This window comes from Saccostrea cucullata, unplaced genomic scaffold (genome assembly GCF_032062105.1).
Source record: "Saccostrea cucullata isolate Sc308-1 unplaced genomic scaffold, CSIRO_AGI_Scuc_v1 ctg774, whole genome shotgun sequence".
In the NCBI taxonomy this organism is placed as follows: domain Eukaryota; kingdom Metazoa; phylum Mollusca; class Bivalvia; order Ostreida; family Ostreidae; genus Saccostrea; species Saccostrea cuccullata.
Window position 1 is genome coordinate 213,968 of NW_026929681.1, and position 23,376 is coordinate 237,343.

Here is a 23,376-nt window from a genome sequence, read left to right on the forward strand (position 1 = left end):
TAATGAAAAACTCAAAAACGTTTTCACATTTATATAGACAACTTATTGTACATAGTATTCTTGCTCTTGTCTGTCCACACAACGGTAAGTTTCTACATCACACCATACTCCGTACACTGTGCACCATACACTGACACCATAAATAAAACGACGTACAACGGGACCTACAAAATACAACAATTGTAAACACATTAAGTTACACAGTTAAATACTCAAAGCTACATACAAGTTATTACACACATAATCCACCATACACGAAAATGGAATAATAATGGGGTCAACATCACAGCGCTGCATTACAGAACTTGTATTAAATGCTTTTACACAATAATTACATTATTCTACATGTAACTTACACTTACACACAGTAACTTCACTTACATAGTTACTTTACTGTTTAGAATCAAAATGAAACTAAATACCACAATACTAGAGCCGATACAATCAATTAACACTACTCACTATAATATTTATAGAGCATACAAACTGTACAAACGAAGGAACATTCAAACAAATAAACTAAAATTAAAACACGTTTAAATAACAAAATTATCCCAGGACTGTTCAATTAACAAAACAGAGAAGAAAAGGTAAATAAAACATGTTACTCACCTCAGAAGTCAGTGTCTGTATTTACGATATATACAATATTATAACTTGAACTTTACAAAACTTTGGCAGTAAAATTGGACAGTCAGCTCGTGCTGCTACATATTGGAAAGCCGGTTTTAAGAAGGGCGGAAGCCTAAACTCAGGTATATAAATACAGGTAATTCATGTAGCTATTTAGAATAACATTTTTGGATGTAGAGAAAATGGGGGTTGTGTCAAAAATAATAACAATTTATTAACTGAGTCAAATTATTTTGGTGTGGCTATTGACGCTTTCTATTTTAATGCTTTGACCTTGAAAAAAAAAACAGATGCGTTTGCTTATTATACATGTATCTGCCATTATACCGTATATCAGGATTCTTCCGCGTGTATTCAATTTCCGCTTTGTTCGCGACGGGTTCTGAATTGAGGAAAATAAAACAGCGTAATTTTAATACGGTTTTCTTCTTGTAGTAGAATTATTTCTTAATGCTTATATGGTAGAGGGTAGAAATAGCGGAATCGGAGGACAAGCGCAAGATACCGGTAATAGGTATTTAAGCTCTTTGTCCGTTTACTAATTGACAAGCTAGTTAATTATATGGGTTGTTGCAACCACTATTGAAATAACGACCACTATTGAAATAATTATATCAATAGTGGTTGAGATTGCATATCAATAGCAAACATAGTTCATAACCACTATTGAAATACGACCGTTATTGAAATAATTATATCAATAGTGGTTGAGGGTGCATATCAATAGCAAACATAGTTCGTAACCACTATTGAAATACCTCCACTATTGAAATAATTATATCAATAGTGGTTGAGGGTGCATATCAATAGCAGACATAGTTCATAATCACTATTGAAATACGACCACAATTGAAATAATTATATCAATAGTGGTTGAGGGTGCATATCAATAACAACATAGTTCGTAGCCACTATTGAAATACGACCACTATTGAAATATTTATATCAATAGTGGTTGAGAGTGCATTTCAATAATAAACATAGCTAGTAACCATTATTGAAATACGACCACTATTGAAATAATCATTTCAATAGTGGGTGAAAATGCATTTCAATATAAGAACCATAGGTTTCAGCAACTATTCAAATAACGTTCACTTTTGAAATACAAAAATCAATCTGCCACTGTCGATTGATTGTTGTTTTACGTCATTCGGCCATTTTCGACTCATATAGAGACGTCACCATATACCGGTGAAGGACTTCAAAGTTTGACCTTTACCCGACACTCAGGGCCATTCAGCAGTGAAGGATCTTTACCGTGCCAATGCCTGTCGTGACGAGGAACCTTGCAACTATCAAAATAATTATTTAAATCACTTTAAATCATTATTTCAATAACTATCTAAATCTTAATCTAACAACTGATGATGAAAACAAAAATATGGATGCCGGGGTTGGTGTATCTTTTTGGTCTGATTTCATTGAAAATGGTAAATTAATAATACATAGTACACCTGGTCAATAGGGCATATATGCCACTTTAAAGACAAAATTGAGATACAATATAATTAATAATATAATAAATTTCTAGAGTATAAAGAAATTATCCTTCTTAAGCTTTACATTTTTATTTTTTAATCTAAATTTATACATTTTTTACTCCCAATCCCATTTTTGTGAAATCTTGGTAAAAAATTCAAAATTACGCGGTAAAACTCTTCTTTCAATAAGACAAAAGTTGATGAAACTATTGTTCTTATATTGAATGCATTTTCACCAACTATTGATATAATTATTTCAATAGTGGTTGTATTTCAATAGTGGTTATGAACTATGTCTGCTATTGATATGCATACTCAACCACTATTGATATACTTATTTCAATAGTGGTCGTATTTCAATAGTGGTTATGAACTATGTCTGCTAATGATATGCACCCTCAAACCACTATTGATATAATTATTTCAATAGTGGTCGTATTTCAATAGTGGTTACGAACTATGTTTGCTATTGATATGTACCCTCAACCACTATTGATATAATTATTTCAATAGTGGTCGTATTTCAATAGTGGTTACGAACTATGTTTGCTATTGATATGCATCCTCAACCACAATTGATATAATTATTTCAATAGTGGTCGTTATTTCAATAGTGGTTGCAACAATGGGTCATGTTCCTTGCGAGAAGCTATTAAAGTAATTATACCTGAGCTGCAAGTCAGTTTAGAACAGTAAATGACCTATGATTGTTTAAATTTTTAAAAAATAATATCTGTGGATTTGAGAGTTAGTACGCAACACAGGTGTGTACTCAGCTGAGCGGGTCTACTGAAATTGAAGAGGTGAAAGTCGATTGATCTATATCTCACCCGAGCTTAATGACTTTACATTTAAAATCCAGTTCCTTCTTACATGTAGGCTTAATAAACTGTTCATAATATAATCACTGGGACTTTGAAATAGTGAAAATTTAATATACTGATTTAGGTTCTGATTCGCGGAAAAAACATGACGCGGAAGAAACCTGATATACGGTATATGTTTGAAAGACAGAAAAACATGCAAGCGCACTCATGCTTCCCTTTCATTACGTACTATATTATCAAAATTTTACCCCCGAAAAATACCCCCCGACAAGAAAAAAACAAAAATGCAAGTGTGTCTTGTTTAGCCTCTACAAAAGCTTCATACTTCAAAATCAATATAATAGGCGAATTCTATATACTTTAGGGAGTTGTCGTGTAGAGCTAAATTGCAAAGGTTTTAAGGCTTCAGGAGAAATTGCTTGGTGGCGAAAGTGTTACCGACATACAGTAATAAAGTCGTAGGAAGAGACGGACAGAAGAGCAGGGTCAAAGACAGATATGATTAGAAATAAATAAAGCTGAGAAGTTTCTATAAATATTACTTTCGGACCCATCAACATTATTAGTCGCAGGGAATGTATGGATTTCTACGATCAAATATGATCCGTGAATCCCCATAAAATTTTGAAAAATTAATCTGGCACAGTCATGCGATTTAAAGTTCAAATAGTAAGTTAGGGACAAAAATTTCATCACCATTCAACTAATAGACATGCACGGTCGGTTGACAGTGATAGCATTTTTTTCTAATTACAATAACAGTTTGTCCGTAAGTTTTCACCATCCATGGACTCGATCAAAAACACATCGCTAAAAAACTCTCTGTTTCATTTTATATGAAATATCTGGTGTTAAAAAACTTGTGTTATCTCTTATAAAACCTTCATTTTTTTTTACTCTGCGCCGTATGATTGTACTCTGTGCACAAACAAGTATTACATGTATATATTTTGTAATTGTTGCCTATCAAAACAGATTAATGAAGCAGTTAAATATGATAAATAAACATTAACCTAAAGCATTGCACTCACTCAGCCAGGTGCACTCACTAAAGACAACCATTGAAAACGTTTTCTCCATTTTTTTCCGAATTCCGAACAACCTTCGTAAATAACATCAAATAATAAAAAAAATGTATATTCAGAGAGAGAGAGAGAAAGAGAGAAGAGAAAGAGGACGGGAGATTCTGAGCTTCCAGAGGTCAAATGTTGACCTAGTGGGCAAGATTACGCAAGACTATCAATTATGATTTACTCTTTTTTCTCTCAGACAATTCTAAAATACATAAAAAAACTTTTCCATATTACACTTTTTTTTTATTTTGTAACATATTACATGTTTTTTCCGCTTTTCATGATTTATAAGGTTTACACAATAAAGCAAAAACAGATATAATATTCATATTTTTTAAATATTGATAGATTAAAATACCCAAGCAAAGACATAAAAGTAATTGCATAATTCATTTATTCTATTTTCAATGATTTTTTTTTCTATATGTGTTTGTCATATATAAATTATAAACAATAAAATGATAACAGTGACTTTTGTTACATCTATAAAACATGTTCACCCCAAAAATAAGGTCTCAAAATCTTACTAAGCAACATATGCATTTATCGCTAAATCATCATCCCAAAATTTAGCTCTGTAACAAAAACATTATTATAAATCAGCTCAAATGAAAAATGATCCTTTAAGTTTTACAAGTAAACTTAATAATGTACAAAATAAAAAGGTTACAATGTTTTTCATCATTGTAGCATAAAAATGGTGATAAACATTTATATTTTTTTTCCAAGTCCCGTATTGACAGTTTTCTATTGATTAGAGTATATGTTTTCAGTGCCTCGCTGAATGTGATCGTTCACAGACTTGATGACCAGCCAATATTCTTCCTGTAAGAAAACGCATGTATTAATGAAATTCTAAACAATCCAATAAAACAAATATGGTAATGAGTTGTATGTAAATAATTCTGGTCATTTAAATAGGAAAGAAATTTCATGTTATTGTTTATTAAATATTTTTTTTTAAGTTATAGCTGTTAACATTTTAAACAAACAAAACGTAAATAAAAGTTGCTGTAAGCATCAATGTAAAACCTCATTGATCACCCCATCCTCTTAACATGCAAAGAAACATTTGTGTAAGAATTTGACACTCTAAAGAAAATTACTGAGGATAACAAATTGTCCCTTGTGAATATTTGACTTATAACCTATTTTACTGTCATCCTTAATGTTATGAAATGAATTGTACATCCATTAAGTCTTACAAGACATGAACAGAATTCGGGTCTTCTAACTTGAAGCTGTCTGACAGTTGTAAAAATATCCACGTTTGCGTCCATGTTAATTTGTTGGATGGCGTTATGTACAGCACAAAATGCACCGCAAAGGGCAGCTCCATCGCTACAAGTAAACAGTATTTTATTTCAAAAGTAGATCATTGAAATATCAAATTTCTTATCAATGCAGGTGAATATTATACAATGGCAGACCAGGGTTTAAAGAAAGTAAGAAAATGATATAGGTTATGCTTTAATACACTTTGCAAGCAAATTTCAATCTTTCCATACATTACATAAATGTAGTTGATCTCCATTTTAAACATGTCATTATAATTAACATTCAACTATATTTAAATACAGGTGGAAAAACGCTTTTCAGTCATCCATGATTCCATCCCTACTGCCTTGAGGATCTGTGTTTTCTCTGCTATTATTTGCTTTATTGTTTTCGGAGTTTTGGGCTTAATGCAGTTCGATATCTTCATATATTTCATTTGTATAATTAATGCCAAACCTGCTGACAACGATGACAGGACTCTCTGTCTCAACGCTTAGTGCAACAGAAACCAGACTTCGAAGCTGGGAAGTATCCAGAGGTGTTCCTGAAGTCTTGATGCTAGACCTTGGCTCAATTATCGTCACTGTCCGGGGCTTCCTAACCTGTTAGACAAGAATTATATGTTAAATATTGTTTTTTTTTTCCGAAGAGAGAGAGAGAAAGACACCGAGAGAGAGAACGGCCCAGCCTTTGTACGTACATTTTTCTGCCGGATGTGAACAATGGAGCTGCTGACGTCGGTCTCAGTTTTTGATTGGTAGTGGATTGTGAAAGGCGGGACTGAATTGAAGGAGGAGGTTTGACTTGGTAGCCACGCCTTACTCTAGAGATAAAACCATATATATATATATATATATATATATATATATATATATATATATATATATATATATATATATATATATATGACATACTTAGTTTACAAAAATAGACAACGAATGCTTTGGATTACCACTGAGTCTCCACGTGCGAAGAAACATTTTTTTTAATGTATCTCTAATTAATTTTGAAACAAAGCAATGCAAATAAGTTTTTTTTAACTTAATAGTATTGATTTTTAAAACAAAAATTATGAACGAAAAATGCAAAATATAAAAGAAATACACTACTTTAAATAAATGATGATCAAAAGGGAAAATACTTCGAGACACTTTCTTGTAATAAAACTATGTCAACACCAGACACAAAACATAAAATCATAATATATTGGTAAGGTTGTTCAGTGTAATGTTCGGTTATAAGTTTATCTTAGATGTCTGAGAATGAAATAAACTATCGTATATTTCCCATAAATCTTTTAGGAACATACCGATTTAATCTCACGCAGGGGGTCCATACAAATTACAGTACTGGACTCTTGTTCACAGACCAGGCGCAAGAAGTCAACAACGTCCCCTTCCGATGGATATTTTGTTACAATAAAGGCCCAACTGTTGGTGAATGACTAAGGAAATAAACGGAAAGGGGGAATCATAAAAATATCTTAAATTTTATTTGTGAAAAAATTAAATTAAAGATTTGACGAGACACTGTAACATCATTCAATTTTCAACAATTTTTTGTTAGCATGTTAGAAAGGTTCATCTCGCAAATTTCACTGTGTCCATTTGCTACTTGCAAAAAATAAATGCTCAGTATTTACTTTGCAGCAATGAGTCTTTCATTTCTTACCTGTACGTATATCGCATTGATGAAACTTCCTCGGTTCGTGACAGGTGTTGAAAGATAAACAATATATTTATCCACTAATTAAAAAAATGAGAAAAAAAAATCAATTGAACAACAATAACCAAAAAGATTCTGAATTTCCATTTTTTTTTTTTTACTATTTTGTAAATTTTGATGAATCATAGATTATCCTTTGACAGACTCGACAAAATCGGAACTAAACATTTATTTACATAAACACAGTATGAAATCTATGTAGAAAAAAAATATTTTATATCTTGACAAAAATGTTTTAAAACTACATGTATCTGTTAATGGTTTACTTACATGGCAATACTTCGGTGCCAAATGCATCACTACAATGCTCTTTAGCAATCTTAAAGTCAGCATCGGTGTAAATAGACCTAACCTTCATCAACAGCTTAGTGTAAAAAATGATAAAATTATAAGATAAATTATTATATATACAACTCGTTTTCATACTATTCGCAGAAAGAAACTAATTTCCAAAATTATGCAGAGACATTATGTTTATTTATGAAAAAAAAAAACAATTAAGCTAAAAAGTTGAATGAGAGAAGTTTGCAATAATTTCTCGTTTTTTGGTTAATATTTAACCAACATTTTTTTTTTATTGAAATAACACTTTCACATACACATGTATGGTAATTTTCTTATGGTACACAGTAACATTGGATCTACACACAATGCAAATTTATACTTATAGAATGTGAAAGGTTATTTTATTTCCTCAGATTGTGATATAAATAAAATACAAATTCTTGCTTCTAGCATCCATGTTTATATGCATAATTCATAGATCGTATTGGATGAAAATGTTTAAGGTAAAAACAATAATCCTTATTTCCTTAGAACCATTTTTTCTGAAAAATCCTAAAATAAATATTTTCCCCAGCGACTCTTATTTCAATTCCATTACATGTGAACCTTTGAAACTCAAAGGTTTTTTTGCTCTGCTACATTTTTGTTCTACTGGGTACCTGAAACTCTTTTCGTAAAGCACTTTGATTGGCGGGTTCATCCATCGTCATGGTTCCGGCTATTTTTGTAAAGTCTTCAATAATACTGCAGTTTACTGGCGCCTTAAATATTTCATTCAATGCAAGGAAAATTGTCATGTACTGCTCCTAAAATTAAAAAAAAGAGTTGCTATAAAATTGTAATTTGTAATAGAAACTACAGTATTTTACCTGTTTAACCCATTTAATTACATAGCTCATAATTACGGACTAATTCGCACTGCTCTCTGAAAAATATTTCAGCCATATTTTGGCGGTAAAGAAATATATGCTCAGTTTACTTAACGGACAACATAAAACGCGTATCATAAATAAATAAAAAAAATGTTTGATAACAAAGATTTATTTCTCAAAGTAATAATGCACCACGTGACCTGAAGTTTTCTTTATTTTCTTGCATCTTTAGCATTTCGGATAAAATAAATAACATAAGAAATTTATGCATAAACTTTTTTTTTAATTTAAAAAAAATGACATTAGGGTCAACCACAAGTTTATCATGAACAAACAATTTTAAATTGTTTAACAAATCAGAGTAAGTAAATGATAAAAATATCTCAAAAGATACATAATTATTCTTTGCAAGACCCCTCTTCCCACAAAAAAGAAAATATGTCTAAAATGTTTTTCTTTAAAGAAAACATACATATGTTTGGACCATATTCATCCTGTTTTCTCTCATCTTCTTGACATACTCTGCTACGTTTATTTTCTTTCGTTTTTGCCCAATTCTTTTCAATGCGTCCAGGGCTATATATGTCCCAGTTCTTCCAATTCCTGCACTATAATAATAATAATAATAATAAAATTGCATAAGTAAAATGAAATCAGTTATATGCTATAAATTCAATGGCAATTTTCTGATCATTACATGAAAAAATATATTTACATAATTAATATGAACTCATTAACTTTTCATATATGTAAGGTCAATTTTCTGATCTCCCATAATTGAGGGTTTTGTTTTAGAAACCTGTTTCCACTATTGAATCTAAGATTAGCACCTGCAATGTACGATTATTGGAGAGTTATTTTGATTTGATCCTGTTCTGGTCACGTGATCTAGGAAGACAACAAGACAGAGAGGTTCAGGAGTTCCGTGGTCTGGCCAGGCCGTGTAATGGAATTGTGTCACCGTTCGGGATTCCTTTGACTATTGTAAAGAATGAGATAACATCTTTTTTTAAACAGAAGATGGGACGAAAAACAAAGTAAAAAAAAATGAGAAAAAAAGTTACAAAGTAGAACCTAAAAAAAAAATTAAAAAAGTAAAAAAAAAACGAAGTCAAGTTTTATGTTTAATGCACAAATACATTCTTGAGTGTTCTTTTTTTTAAATCTTACTTCATTGTTCATAGCACTCATCCGTCGCACGATATAAAATGCATACTGTTTTTCTTCTATCAACTTTACAGAAACCGCACCGAAATCGGTTGTTTTATTTGCCTCTGGCCAATACTGGTTGCATTTCACCTTTAACAAATACAATATTGCACGTTAATATGTAAACTTGATTGGGCAAACCCAATTATGATCTCAGTTCAACGATAATATAACAAAGCATTTCATGACGAAACCAAACATTTTATGGAAATATATATTTGTGTGAGAGATGAATTTCGCTACAAAATACACACTTTAGTTCCTTCTTTTAAGTTCGTCACCATTACAATAGATGTCACATTTTCTTGCCAGATCATCGTCCAAAAATCTCCAAGTGTATTTTGCTTTGGACCTTTAAAGGAAACATATAGAATGGTTAGAAACGCAACAATTTCATTCAAATATACTTGTTTATTAAAGTAGTGAAATTTTAGAACCGGTGTTCCTCAACGGTCCTATGTGAAGTAAATTCAAGCTGACCTGCAAAATGTCCTTATTCTCAATACAAAATTTGTATTTTTTAAAATACCTATAGGTTGCTAATAAATACGAGTGTTGCAAGATATAGCCCACGTGTACCTTGTGCTGCTATGTACTCTCTCTCCCACTCTGCACCCTATTTAATACGAAGAAAATCTGAAAACTTTAATACGAAGAAAAACACGTTATATTTACATGCTTGTTACAATGATTCTTAGATTATGTTTTTGCTTAAGAAAATTAACTTGAAACAAAATTACATCAAAAGATCGATTTCATTTAATGAAAGGAAATACATGAAGGAAGGATATGGCGATATCGAACAGTATTTAATATCAAAGTCCACAAATTAATGCAATATTCCAGTAGTATTCAAGAATCAAATAGTAAGTATATGACGGTTGTGTTTACCTCAATATAGTTTGCGTTGATGTAGTCAGATCCTGAATTTGTTCTCAATTTTACTCTAGAATGATCATCTCAATAAAAAAATGAAAGTAATATTAGTTATCTAAAATCATTTATATACACAAATAGAATCTTCAAATCTTCAAACTAAAAAAAAACTATGGACTTCATATATATTGTTTTCGAAGACTCAATGACAGTTTAAATGTCCAAAATCGTTTCCACACAGTTACACCTCATAGTGTAAAGCTAAGGACTTTTAATAAAAAAAACAATGAACAGTAACCAAATCCATAGGCCATTCCAACAAGATCATTTCATAGAGAAAAAAAACTGCATTAAAAAGTTTAACTTCTTTATAATTCTGGACATGTACTAAATACGAAATTGTTCAATGTATTAAAAAAATGTTTACAACTCCTTATACTAAAGACAAAAATAAGAACGTTAAAGTAGCGACGGAAGGGTTACATCCTAAGGCAATTTATATGATTTACGCATTTCTAAGCTCTTACAGGGGAACGTAGTTTTGTATCTGTTTTTAACCATATTTTCCTCTCTTTTTCCATCATCACATTTGTATAATTCCCCGTATGGCAAAGTCTGCAATAAATCAAAAATAAATAAAACCATACCCTCCATATACGACTTCTAAATTCATTTAGACCTTACCAATTAAGATTGACATGGACTATAATAAGTGGAATTACAAATGAAATTAATAAATCGTTATATCATTATGAACTTTATCAATACAAAAAGATATAATCACAGCGTATTCTCTTTGAAACCCGTCATCTTTATCCTTTCTTTTCTCAGCTATAACCGACTCCAGTTGATTAAGAGGTGTGTCTCGAATTGTTGTTTCATTTGCATAAAAGTCTCCATAAGGGTTCTCCGAGTGAATCAGTTCATCTTCATCCACATCTGCCTCATCACCTTTGATCTTGCGCTTGAAATTGATCCCTTTCCCGCTACCTCTTTGTTTGCTTCCTCTATATTCAGTTGAGGGATGATGTTTTGAATCAATTGAATAATCTCTATCACTATTTTCTTTCACGGCTGAAATAAATTTCAAAAAATTAGTAAGCTACTCCAATCAAATTGATAATAGATAGATAAAAAAATCCAGACACCTACACTGATTAGGTCCTTGAATTGTTCTTCTTCCATCATCATGTAGGCTGCACCTGGAGCATAAAATGTTTTTCATAATAATGTAAACAAAAGCTCAGTTGTTTTCGACAAACATCATATCGCCATATTGGTTTTTTAGTCCAATACTGATGTTTTTTGTATTCAGTTCATTTTTAGAGCAAATTAATTTGATAATGTGTTTCTTTTTTAAAAAGCCAATATTTAAAAAAATAATACATTTATTAAGATTTTTTCTATTGATAATTTCTGTTAAATGGATTTGTTATTCTTCTCAAAAAAAAGATTACTTTCACTGCCTTGAAAATGTACCTGTAAAAACAATAATAAGAATCTTCTGTTATCTGATAATGTCGGGGGCTTAAATCTCTCCCCTCTCTCTCTCTCTCTCTCTCTCTCTCTCTCTCTCATTCCCTCTCTATTGCATTTGTTTGATCAATAAAAACTAATGCAGCATATTATTTATTAAGTTATGAAAATCAAATCTGTTACAAAAATTAGAATGCTTCTCTCCATCAATTTGTACGAGTATAATCACGGCCGGTAAATATCTACAGATATAATTATGGATAAACGTTTGCTAAAAAAATATCATAAAAATAAAATTTACACACACAATTAATAATATAATTTTATTATGTAATTGCATTAAAATTTTAAAATATGAATGCATTTTTGCATAACCTGAGTCCTCAACGGACCTTTAAAAAAAAAAAAATGGTAATCGTTATTCTACCCGCGGTCGCCTTGGCACAGAAATATATGTGTGGTTGTTACAACCGTGTTCACTAATTTATTTTTAAGTACAATGTAGTTGTTTCCTCTTCTACAGTCCACATTATTTTAATAGTTAAAAGAATAAACATACTTTTTTATATAAATAGAAAAATTTTATCTTTCATACGACACGCGTTCGAATACAATTACACATGTTTTGCAGAAATAAGATCGCGTCATTAAAATATTGATTTAACACATCATACGTATGTACAGAAAAAAATGATTTAATCATATTACTAATTACTTTATTAATTTATTCATTGTTTACTTATATTTAAGCATCTGATATTAGAATATAATAGAATAGTTTCAATGCAAGGAACAATCGGAGGCATTCCGAATAAATCGTTCATCTTGTGTTCACCGTTCGTTCACCGTTCAATTTGCGTTTGCGTTTGCGTTCGTTCACCGTTCACACATCGTTAACCAAGTTGAAATCACCTTTCACACATCGTTCAGTCAACGTTAGCTCTGCGTTCGTTATCGTTCGTTCATCGTTCGTTAACCGTTCAGATGGAAAAATAGAAAGTTTCAGGGACTGTTACCGATATTAATTAATTGTTTATTGTTTAATGTCCCTCTCGAGAATTTTTATTCATATGGAGACTCCAATATTACCAGTGGAGAGCTGCAAATTCTGTCCTATACTCGGCACTCAGGGCAACTGAGCAGGGAGGCATCTTTTTTGTGCCAGCACATACTGTGACACGGGACCTCAGTCTACACGGTCTCATTCGAAGGACCGGTGTCCACGTCCTACAGTCGGATTCGATCCCGTTACGTAAGGATAAACGCCATATTTCGCATACGTTCTAAACATTGCGCTTCGCGGTCAACTGTAGCCTTGATGTTTTTAAGATAAGACTTAGAACCACTTTAAGGATACAAGGAATTAAAAGTCCAGAAAGTCTGCCAATGATGGTACCCTTAGTAAATGAATGCTAATGAAAGGTGTTGTGAACTTCTGCGAAACGATTTTAAATTGAATGAAAAAATTACCTTCTGAAGACCAGAATTAGAACCACTATAAGAATACAGGCAATAACGAGTCCAGAGATTCCTCCAATGACTGAACCAAGCATGTAACTTATGAACGTCGTTGAGGTAAACTGAAAGATGTTTAATACATTTATATATTCACAAAACCTTTATCAAATTTTAACGTTTCAGCACGTTTAAGCAACAATTCTTTGAGAGAGAAAGTACCAGTTTCGGGTAAAGTATACTTCAATTGTAGGCATCAACATTTTTCATATGCTATTCAAGTCTTCAAAAAATAAATTGAGACCTTTATTACAGGTATAAGGAGAAAGGGTTGTAATAATTTTGTTTATTTAGATATTTAAAGAATTGAATCGAATAGAGAGTTTAAAATAATACCCCGAAGATGTTTTTCTCAAATTAATCCACTGAGAGAAGAAAAATTAAGGAATATTCAAATATATATTACCTTAATCTTAGGACAATACCCACTGACAGAGTCACATGTCTTGTTAACACAGCTTGTGCTACAGTTTTCCATGCAATCAAACCCAAAAGTATCAAAACTACAACCTGAAAATCAATATAAATACATGGAGTTTAAAAGTTTCTTTAATACTGATCATCATAGATAAAGCATCCCGATGCCTATCGATTATATCAAAACTTACTGCATTTTTTTCATGATTTGCGAATGTCTACTTTAACACTTTGCATGATCTGCAGTCATATCCAATAATCTGGCCTACAGTGCACCATTTTATATTACATGCATGTTTATGCAAAAGATATTAAATGATTTTTTTAGCGAAACATGGCAAACAAATTTAATTAACAATCCAAAGCAAATATAATTTGCGCAACGACACTTTTTATCCGAGAATCGCTGGTTTCTCTTGCATTATCAAAAATGAAGGAAAGATCGAGAGAATCTCTTAATTGAGGAATAATGAAAAGACTAAATGAAACACCGAAGTTATTCCTCCATTCGCACTTTGATTTCATATTTGTATGTACATCATTGTTTTCTACCTCAAGATTTGTCATTAAAAGACTCTTTCACGTAATTTTAACGTGTTAAACAAACAGCAGATGCCAAAAAAACCCTTATGGATAAGATTGATTGTACAATCCTTATTTTCAAAAAAAATGTATATATATTTTCTATATATAATATTTTTTTCATCAAATAAACAACAGAAAGGTATTCAAACCCCGATTGCAGTTCTGTTCTTTGAATCCCTTTTCGCATCCATTTGGGCATCTTCCATTGACGTGGTCGCATTTAGAAGAATTTCGACAGTTACCACAAGGCTGACTACAGTTAATTCCATACTTCTTTTTGGTACATCCTAATTAAAACGAAAACAAAAAAGGGGATCTTATGGACATAACATGCTTTTTTTTAATTTGTTACGTACAAAAATATATTCTATTCTTCCTGTTAGATTCATCTTAATGCAAAATAATAAAGCCAAGGGTTTTCAGTTTTTTTTTTTTTTTTTTTTTTTTTTTTTTTTTGCTGTTCATTTATTTTTCGTTTTACATCCTTACGAGGGTTGTCCAAAAAGTTCGTGGACATTGAGGTTTTTGTAAAAATAAATAGTTCTATATGCATCTATTATATATCAAAATATTTCTTATTAAAAACCAAGTCAGAATGGTTTGATTTTTATTGATGAAATTTAATATTTTTGTAAAAATCGGGGTCTTTAAAGATCGGAGATTGTGCGCACGGACCAGTCTGACGTTAAGATAATTTCATTATAACGTTAAACATTTGGATTTTGACTTAACACATGTTCATGGACACACACTACGTTTTTTTAAGGTGCAACGCACTTCTAAGTGCTAGCAATAATCTTTTAGTATAGATTATAGTTTATGTATTTTTTAATATTCAAAACAATGCACAAAAATTTACGAGCGTCATCTAAATAAACAGTTTGTAGACACAAACTGCACAGCCCGATCCGACGCTGCGCTACGTCATGAATAGAAATCCCCATTTTCAGTAAATTACATGTGTTTAAAAATCTCATAGTGTCTTCGAATTTGTACACACCGTTGAAAAAATCGCATATTCTATTCTGAAATTTATGCACTAAATATATTTCAATAATTTTGAGTTGTTTTAACAAATATTTTGTCTTTACGTGGCTTCAACCGTATAAAACTTCTTTTTTTTTTTTGATCGGACGCTGCCCTGTGCGGACGGCCGACCTCGCTTTTTTTGTCGAGATTTGACATATGTTTGTTAGGGTTTTTGTTTAGCATTTGTATTTGTATTGTCTATATAGTAAGCGATACTTAAGACATTATAAAATGATTATAGCCTCTTTATTTGTGTTACATAATTTTTTTTTATTAATTCTTGACTTGTCTTAAATAGAAAATAATCATTCTAATCCAAACACTTTATATAAGAGTTTATGTCATTTTAACCTTGGTCCGTGCGCACTATCAGCGACCTTTAAATACCCCGATACAAAAATATTACGTTCCATCAAAAAAAGTTAATCATTCTAATTTTTTTTAATAAGAAATATTTTTATATACAATAGATGCATATAGAACCTTTCATTTTCACAAGAAAAAGTCATTGTCCACGAACTTTTTGGACAAACCTCATATTTAATTCTTTGTTCTTTAACTTTTATTCTGAGAGTATTGCATAATTACCAGCAAGCATAGTCAAATTCCTATTGAAAATACCATAACTCCGTCAAAAAAATCATAGAAGTGGAAAATAATACAAACTTAATCTGTAATTCATCAAGATATACTCAAACACCGAACATCAGCTTAATACCGACAAGCGTTAAGGGAACAAAAACTTTTTGAAATCAAAAAAAAAGGATATCATTCCCTCAAAATGAAATGCGGAACACATTTAAATTTGACTTGTCCTTCATCAAATACACTTACACACCAAAACTCAACTCAATATCTACAAGTTTTCAGGAAAAAAACGACCGGAAAACAAAACGGGGTAGACAGACAGACGGACGGACGGACGCACGAACGGACGGATTCACAGAAAAACATATATTCCCTTCTGGTTTCATCGGTAGGTGGACTAATAAGGATAAAATAAATGTTTATTTGCATGCATAATATTTGTTAGAATACACATGTTCCTTTGAAAATTTAAAAAAGCAATACATGTATTGTAAATAAAAGAATGGAACCTGGCAATTTTGACAATGTATATGAAATGGTCTGAATTCGAACATTCACAGGATTGGTTCCAGTCACAGATCGGCATGAAGCTGTTTTTTCTCTCAACTAAATTTGTTCACCAAGTTCGATGTGTAGCTGTACATCCAGCATTAAGTTTTTTTTTTCTGATTTCTTTTAATAAATTTTTGTTTTAAAATGAAGAAAGTAAAATTAGCTGATTATGGAAATATTTTCCTTTAACGTACTGTGGACATTTTCAAAAATAAAATTCAATTACATATACCTAAGTTTATAGAATCTTTGCTAAGGTTAATATTTTCTTTTATGTTTATTACCCCAAATATAAATAGAAACATTTGTGAGGAATACATTGATTTGAAACTAGTTAAAGGCGACAAAGAACAAAACCATCACCTCTTTAGTGAAAAAATACTTTACTTGTATTGCATTGTGGAGGCTCCCAACCAGGCTTACACCCTCCAGTACAACTTCCATTTATCCAGTTACATGTATCGGGTATACCGCAATTTATACTGCATTTATCTTCACAGTTCTTACCATAAGTTCCTTGTAAACATTCTGTAGTCAAATTTTAGAACATATTTTAATGAAAGTATATTTAATTATCATTGTTCATTTATTGAGGAAATAAACGACCCTTTTCATATGCTCAAAACAAAATAGATTAACATAAGTAATGACAGAATATGAATGTCTCTGTACTGTTTTCGCAAAGTTCTCCCTTGTATCCTGCGTCGCAGCCTTGAATACAAGAACCATTGATGTGATTACATTGTTTATATCCCAGACAGGCTCCACATTTCTCTGCACAGTCCCGTCCAAACATTCCTTCATCACACGCTATTCGCAAAAAGGCAAAAATATTTATATAAGGAAAAGGGAACACACATTTTTTGTACGTATTCTTTGTAACAAAGTAATAATATTCTGTCCTCTGATAGATTGAACTGATAAATCCTAAACAAATGTTATCCAAAATAATACAATGTCATTCATGATTTTTCGTATGTTAAATTGTCCAGTAAGAAGAAATTAAAAAAAAATCAATTTAACATTATTTTAAATGTTGACATTCTATACCATCGGTACAAAATTGTCCTTTCCAGCCTACGTGACACGGAGACGTACACCGTCCTGTGAATCGGTCACATCTATCACAGTTACTGCATTTATCAGAACAGTTCTTCCCATGCCAACCAAATGGACACGCTAAATAAAGCAAATGATATAGCACATGATTTTTTTTTAAATAAACAAACTGGAACTCTTTTCATTGGAGTTAAAATACATAATAATTTATTCAAATATCGATGCAAAATACATACTGGAGTAAAATACCATAAAAAGGGAGAGGGAAAGAAAAATGTGACAAGACGATGTTATTATTTCATAGAAATAACCATAAAAGATAGAATTTCGCAAAGGAAAAAATATTTAATTAACATTTCATTTTTTTATGACGAATGCTTGTTATTTTTCCAATTTATTTCTCCTCGGATATATATGTTTTGTCTTCCAAACCTGCATCAGTTATGTTACATTTTAAATTTATTAGTATCATGAAATTCAAAATTGATTTGAAACAATATTCTCTGTGTTAAAATATCAAAATTATCTAAAGATATCAAAGAAAAAATGCATATGTTTACATTTTTGGAGTAATCATTACACAAGAGCCAAAAAACGATTAAAGTTCATCATGATCATAGTTTTCTTAAATATTTTAATTAACCTACTTGTTTTGCATTTATCTCCATAAACACCGACCCCACACCCGTCTTTACAGTTTCCGCTGATATGATGACATGCACTGCTCCCACTACAGTTTCCGCATTTTTCCTTACATGCCTCTCCGTAGGAAAAAGGACTACAAGCTGATGTTGAAAACAGAGTAAAAACCATGTTTTGCAAATCATTATATACATGCAGTGGAAGTATGTATTTACTACCTGTTACATGTAGCAATTCTTTTAATTTAAAATAAAAAAAAAATGTTCATACAGGCAATTATGTTTAGATAAAATAAAAAAAATACTTATATAACATTGAACAAGGTATGTTTATACAAGTTTAAGAGCATTTCTTCTCAATACTCAATCGATTGAATCAATCTATTAGAAACATTGATAAATGAAAACAAAATATAATGTATATTATGAGTTATGTTATTTGAACCCACCTGAATGAATGATTAAACTTGAAAAGCAACTTATGGAAAAGACAAAACAAAATAAAATACATTTAATTGCCAATATTTTTTTTCCAAAATGATATCTCTGGAATGTACTTGAAAGTATCCGACCATTTGCAATAATGATAACTGTACACTTATCGCTATGGCGACGATATATACCCGCCCTCTCATACTGTCGTCACCGTTACATATTTTTACATGTGACAGTATGTACTAAGGCGATCTCCAAAGAACAAAATGCAAAGTCACGATTCGACTTGTATTGTCTTTGGTGACATAATGTTGTATAAACATCTGAATCACTTTAATCATAATAATGTTATGAATATTACTTTTCTCTTATCTGAAATTTTTGGTTCAGTCTTGGATATCAAAACAAGAATGGTTTAAGATATGCAGTAATCAGACCTTCATCGTTATAAATATTGTATAAAATAAAAAAAAAAATCCGAAACAGATTTTTTTTCACTTACGCAATGTACATCGATGACCCTGATATCCCGGTTTACATCCTTGACAGCTTCCCGTCTCTATATGACAATAACGACAGTTTTTGTAAGGGCATTTAATGGAACAATTAGATCCATAGACACCAAGCTTTTTGCATCCTGTAAACGATGACGCAAAGTTAGTATAGGTCTTAACAAGAGATTAGATGACTACATGTACTAAAATGAAATTAAAAATATTAGAGCGCTTTGTGAATTCCCCCAATTACATATTGCACACAAACGTAGCGTGTACTTTTTCCACAAAAAATATCATTAGAATTCTTCGTATAAATAGTCTTAGTATTTACACTAACCATTAACTTCCACTTCGCACAATTCATTATGTGCCCATCCGGACAATTCATTGGAATAACTATGTGACTTCTGTGGTCTCTCATTATAATAGATCACGTATTGTCCATGTACAGGACACGTTATATTGAAGACAGCTGGTATCGTGGCTCTGCTAAAATTTGTTTCATGAAAACAAAGACGACCTCCAGGTGTACTCGTTGTGTTGGATACAAAAACAGAAAATCCTAGAAATCTTGCTGTGTAGCCATTTGATGCATCTGCCATAAAAAACAAATTTGATTAAAATGATTTAAAATGTAAACTCAACATAAAGCAAGACTTTTAAAAAAAATCGTGTACGGAGAATATATAATTCCCTGAGCAATTACTTACTCCATAGTGTATTTTCAGTCCTGTAGTAAATTCTGATATCGTGTATACTGTGGATAGTTTCCAAATCAACCCACCAATAAGCGGTTGTTTGATTATCCTTAGATATTGTGCATTGTAGTCCAGCAAAGCTGAGATTTGTCTTTTGGCCGTCAACTGCTTTATCGGATTGATATTTACCTTCCCATGAATTATATTCGTCTGATTGTTCCGTTGGTTTATGGAGAGCTAGATTTACTAAATATGAATACAAATACAGATATTTTTTTTATTTAAGAGCTTATGAACGTTAAAAGTTATCACCCTTTTCTAACTTTCTGCAGTTCTTTATTCATACAAGTATTGTGTTTTCCAATATCACATTATGTCAAACTTCGATATCTTTATGGTGTAAAAATTCATCAATTTACTGAATTACAAATGATAGTAGATCATCATTATTTTGGGTTATTTTATGAATTCGTGACAAGATTTTACAACCATATCGCAGGTATATTGAGCAACACAATCGAAAAGCTTCGTTTTTAGTAATATGTAGTTCACAAGACTATAAAAACCAGGACGGAAGATCAGAGCAATTGCTTTCATTTGTAACTTAGTTTAAAATATGATTATTTATTACGAACAAAAAGAGCTATGTGTCTCAATCAATATTTTTGATTATCTAACTTGGGTTCTTTGAATATTTTATCATAACGTCTACAATGTAAAATTTTACACATATATGTATTAGAGATAAAATAAGAACAGATAGGGTAGATCTAAATTTCCAACAGTTTTTGGGAGACTCTGTTCTTGTATGTAGAATCAGATTATTTTAAAGGATGAATCTTCTTAATTAAGTCTATATTGATGAACAATCACAAAATATAATTTTTCTTTAACTTTTTTTTTTCTTATTGAAGAGGCAGTTGGCTATGATATCACAAAGATAATTTGTTTATCGAGAGGAATGATTGTGCATGTATTTACATCTTAGACTCTGATGTTAAACTGGCAGTTTTAATTTTCCAAAAATAAGGGAGAGATAACTTTATGAGGACTATTTTTAATGACATTTAATGAATCATGTTGCCAGATTTTACAGAATTCATCGAAGAAGACCATTTTATGGTCAACTTAATCAAATTTGTTCTATCGTAGAGATGGTGTTTTCTGGTCTCTTTTACCAGTATTTTTATTGATTATTTATAATAGTTTACCTAAAACATTTATAATCAGTTCCTGTGTGAAATCCCATTGTTACAGAAATTTCAGGGGCAGGATTGTTTATTAACATTGCTTTAATATTTTCTTTCACTGAAATTATTTTCAAGGGCGATAATGGAAAGATAACTGTTATTGATGGATGCACGTTATTTTACAATCACATAAATCAATTTGATATTATGATTTAAAAAGCAACGCTTCCTTATGCTTTCTGTTGAGAATAAGATAGGTATGATGGTAAATGTCATTTTCATATACACCTCATATTTATAATTTTATTGTGAGATAAAAACTTATTGATCTTTATATTGACCATATAGAAATTGTCTTCATATCATGATAAGACATATTATTACATTTTTACAGGTGAAATACTGTAATTTATTCATTGAATAAATATTATATCCTGTCACAGTGTGAAAGGATATCAAAATGATATCCTGTCACAGTGTGACGAATATCAGAAGTGCGGGAAAACTCTCGATTTCCCTTCCCATAACGAAGATTGCTACAAAAAAAATCTTCCTTGGCCTAATATAAGATAGATGAAAATAAATAAACCATTCTGACAGCGAATCAAACTGTCAAAATTACCAAAATCCATGTTTACAGTGTTTTCATCTCACTTAGCTATGACGTCTCAACCGCTCAACTATGACGTCACGAGCCTACACTATGACTGTATTACAAAAAGACAGGATGCAAAGGAAAAATCAAAGAATTTTTTTTTTTAATGTAATAAATAGAAAATTAATTGTTTTGTAGTTGAATATGAATTTATTTCACTCGTGAGACAGGATTTTTTGATATTTTCACTCGTGCTTCGCACTCGTGAAAATATCAAAAATCCTGTCCCACTCGTGAAATAATTCCATATTCAACTACGAAACATTGAATATCCTCTACATATTCATTTCTTTAAAAGGTAAATAACGCGTTATACAACAAACAATTTTCCATTTGAATCTAATGCTATTGTTGTTTAGGAAAATCGTTTTTTTTTTTGAGAAATTAAACAAAAAATGTTGAAATTAGGAGCAGAGGGATATTTCATCTTCAGGTATATCTGCCGACCATGTATCTCTTTCCAATGTACCTTTACTATCGAGGGTAGAATAAAACTTAATCAAGTACAGAGTATTTCAATGGCTAATCCAAAAATTTCAGATATATATGGTGCAACTTATGGCCGTTAGAAGCAGGGTAGGGGTGGGGACATTCGCCCCAAATTACATACCGTTCACGGTATCTCAGTCGGTAGAGCGCTCGCTTCGTGATCGGGAGGTCCTGAGTTCGTATCTCGGCCGCGACAGACCTAAGTCGATAAAAAAAAAAATGGGTAGCAACTGCTCATTCGCCATGCGCTCGGCAGTTGAAGTGAAAGTTACGGGTCCTTCAAATAAGACCTTAAAAACCGAGGTCCCGTGTCACGACGTGCGTTGGCACGATAAAGATCACTCACTGCTCAATGTCCCTGAGTGCCGAGTACAGGTCAAAATTTAAACCTTCGCCGGCATATGGTGACGTCTCGATATGAGTGAAAAATTCTCCGGAGGAACGTTAAACAAGTTACAATCAATCAATCAATCGAACTTACGTTGGTTGAATGGAATGTTAATTTATTTTTTTTTTTTTGAAATTGCAGATTTTAATCTTTTGACGTACACAAAAGCCAAAAAAAATTTCAATAATTATTATTAAGAATCAGATATTTGTTAAGAATTTTATTTAATTCAATTCCAACAATAGTTAATTGAAACAGATAAGAATGTAATAGCTTTGGCACGTTTGTTTCTAAAACCTATTTTAGGAGATTTATTTTATTTCCAAAAACATACTTAAAACTTACTATATCCATAGATAGAACCAATTGCACAAACCAGGAACCACAACATCTTGCACATAGGCATCATGAGACAAGGTCCTTTTACTGATGAATAGCAAGTGGATCTACTGAGTAGTAAAAAGGATACAAAAGGGAATTATTTTTGTGCGACTTTAAATATGTCTCTATCTCACAAGTACAAAGCTTTATTTTTGTTATCTGAGAAAGAGGACGTTTAATGCACGCACTTAAAAGTCATCTACTAAAAATATATTTTGAAAATGTCTTTTATAGACCTTCTTGGAAAATTTTACGAAGGCCGATAGCACCCGTAGCTTCACACCTTAATTTGCTGTCTTCTGTACATGTAAAATTTAACAATTTAGCACACACACAACACAAAAACCTATGCTGGTAAATGCTCATGTATATCAATTGACAAGTTCTCCAAGTACATAATACACAGAAACTTTTGTAGCTTTATGTGCATAGAAATTATCAAATGACAAAAATGACAGCGTCTTACAAAAGTCCTCTGCTTGACATATTCATGTTGATTTTGAACTTTAACAATATCAA

The 23,376-nt window shown here is 31.4% G+C and overlaps 1 protein-coding gene across 6 annotated transcripts in view; it reads right to left on the reverse strand.

The window, feature by feature from the left end:
* Positions 1-22,915, reverse strand: part of LOC134281784 (receptor-type tyrosine-protein phosphatase epsilon-like) — a 50,716-nt gene extending 27,801 nt beyond the window's left edge. The window contains exons 1-28 of one of the 6 annotated variants that reach the window (XM_062764211.1): positions 22,822-22,915; positions 19,767-20,000; positions 19,394-19,651; positions 19,062-19,196; positions 18,131-18,268; positions 17,475-17,603; positions 17,097-17,234; positions 16,812-16,952; positions 14,405-14,542; positions 13,660-13,763; positions 13,209-13,318; positions 11,415-11,464; positions 11,047-11,336; positions 10,790-10,877; positions 10,278-10,345; positions 9,966-10,002; positions 9,641-9,738; positions 9,348-9,476; positions 9,008-9,156; positions 8,650-8,785; positions 7,965-8,111; positions 7,291-7,384; positions 6,967-7,040; positions 6,605-6,739; positions 5,996-6,118; positions 5,752-5,897; positions 5,223-5,358; positions 4,397-4,842 (exon numbers count right to left, since the gene is read on the reverse strand). In XM_062764211.1, the coding sequence (XP_062620195.1) occupies positions 4,765-4,842; positions 5,223-5,358; positions 5,752-5,897; positions 5,996-6,118; positions 6,605-6,739; positions 6,967-7,040; positions 7,291-7,384; positions 7,965-8,111; positions 8,650-8,785; positions 9,008-9,156; positions 9,348-9,476; positions 9,641-9,738; positions 9,966-10,002; positions 10,278-10,345; positions 10,790-10,877; positions 11,047-11,336; positions 11,415-11,464; positions 13,209-13,318; positions 13,660-13,763; positions 14,405-14,542; positions 16,812-16,952; positions 17,097-17,234; positions 17,475-17,603; positions 18,131-18,268; positions 19,062-19,196; positions 19,394-19,651; positions 19,767-20,000; positions 22,822-22,885 (3,567 nt within the window). In that variant the 5' untranslated portion in view covers positions 22,886-22,915 and the 3' untranslated portion in view covers positions 4,397-4,764. Of the gene's footprint in view, positions 1-4,396; positions 4,843-5,222; positions 5,359-5,751; positions 5,898-5,995; positions 6,119-6,604; positions 6,740-6,966; positions 7,041-7,290; positions 7,385-7,964; positions 8,112-8,649; positions 8,786-9,007; positions 9,157-9,347; positions 9,477-9,640; positions 9,739-9,965; positions 10,003-10,277; positions 10,346-10,789; positions 10,878-11,046; positions 11,337-11,414; positions 11,465-13,208; positions 13,319-13,659; positions 13,764-14,404; positions 14,543-16,811; positions 16,953-17,096; positions 17,235-17,474; positions 17,604-18,130; positions 18,269-19,061; positions 19,197-19,393; positions 19,652-19,766; positions 20,001-22,821 lie in introns of those variants that run through there. The other 5 variants (XM_062764212.1, XM_062764213.1, XM_062764216.1 and 2 more) reach the window with 5 other exon arrangements.
* Between the last annotated feature and the right edge of the window lie 461 nt (positions 22,916-23,376).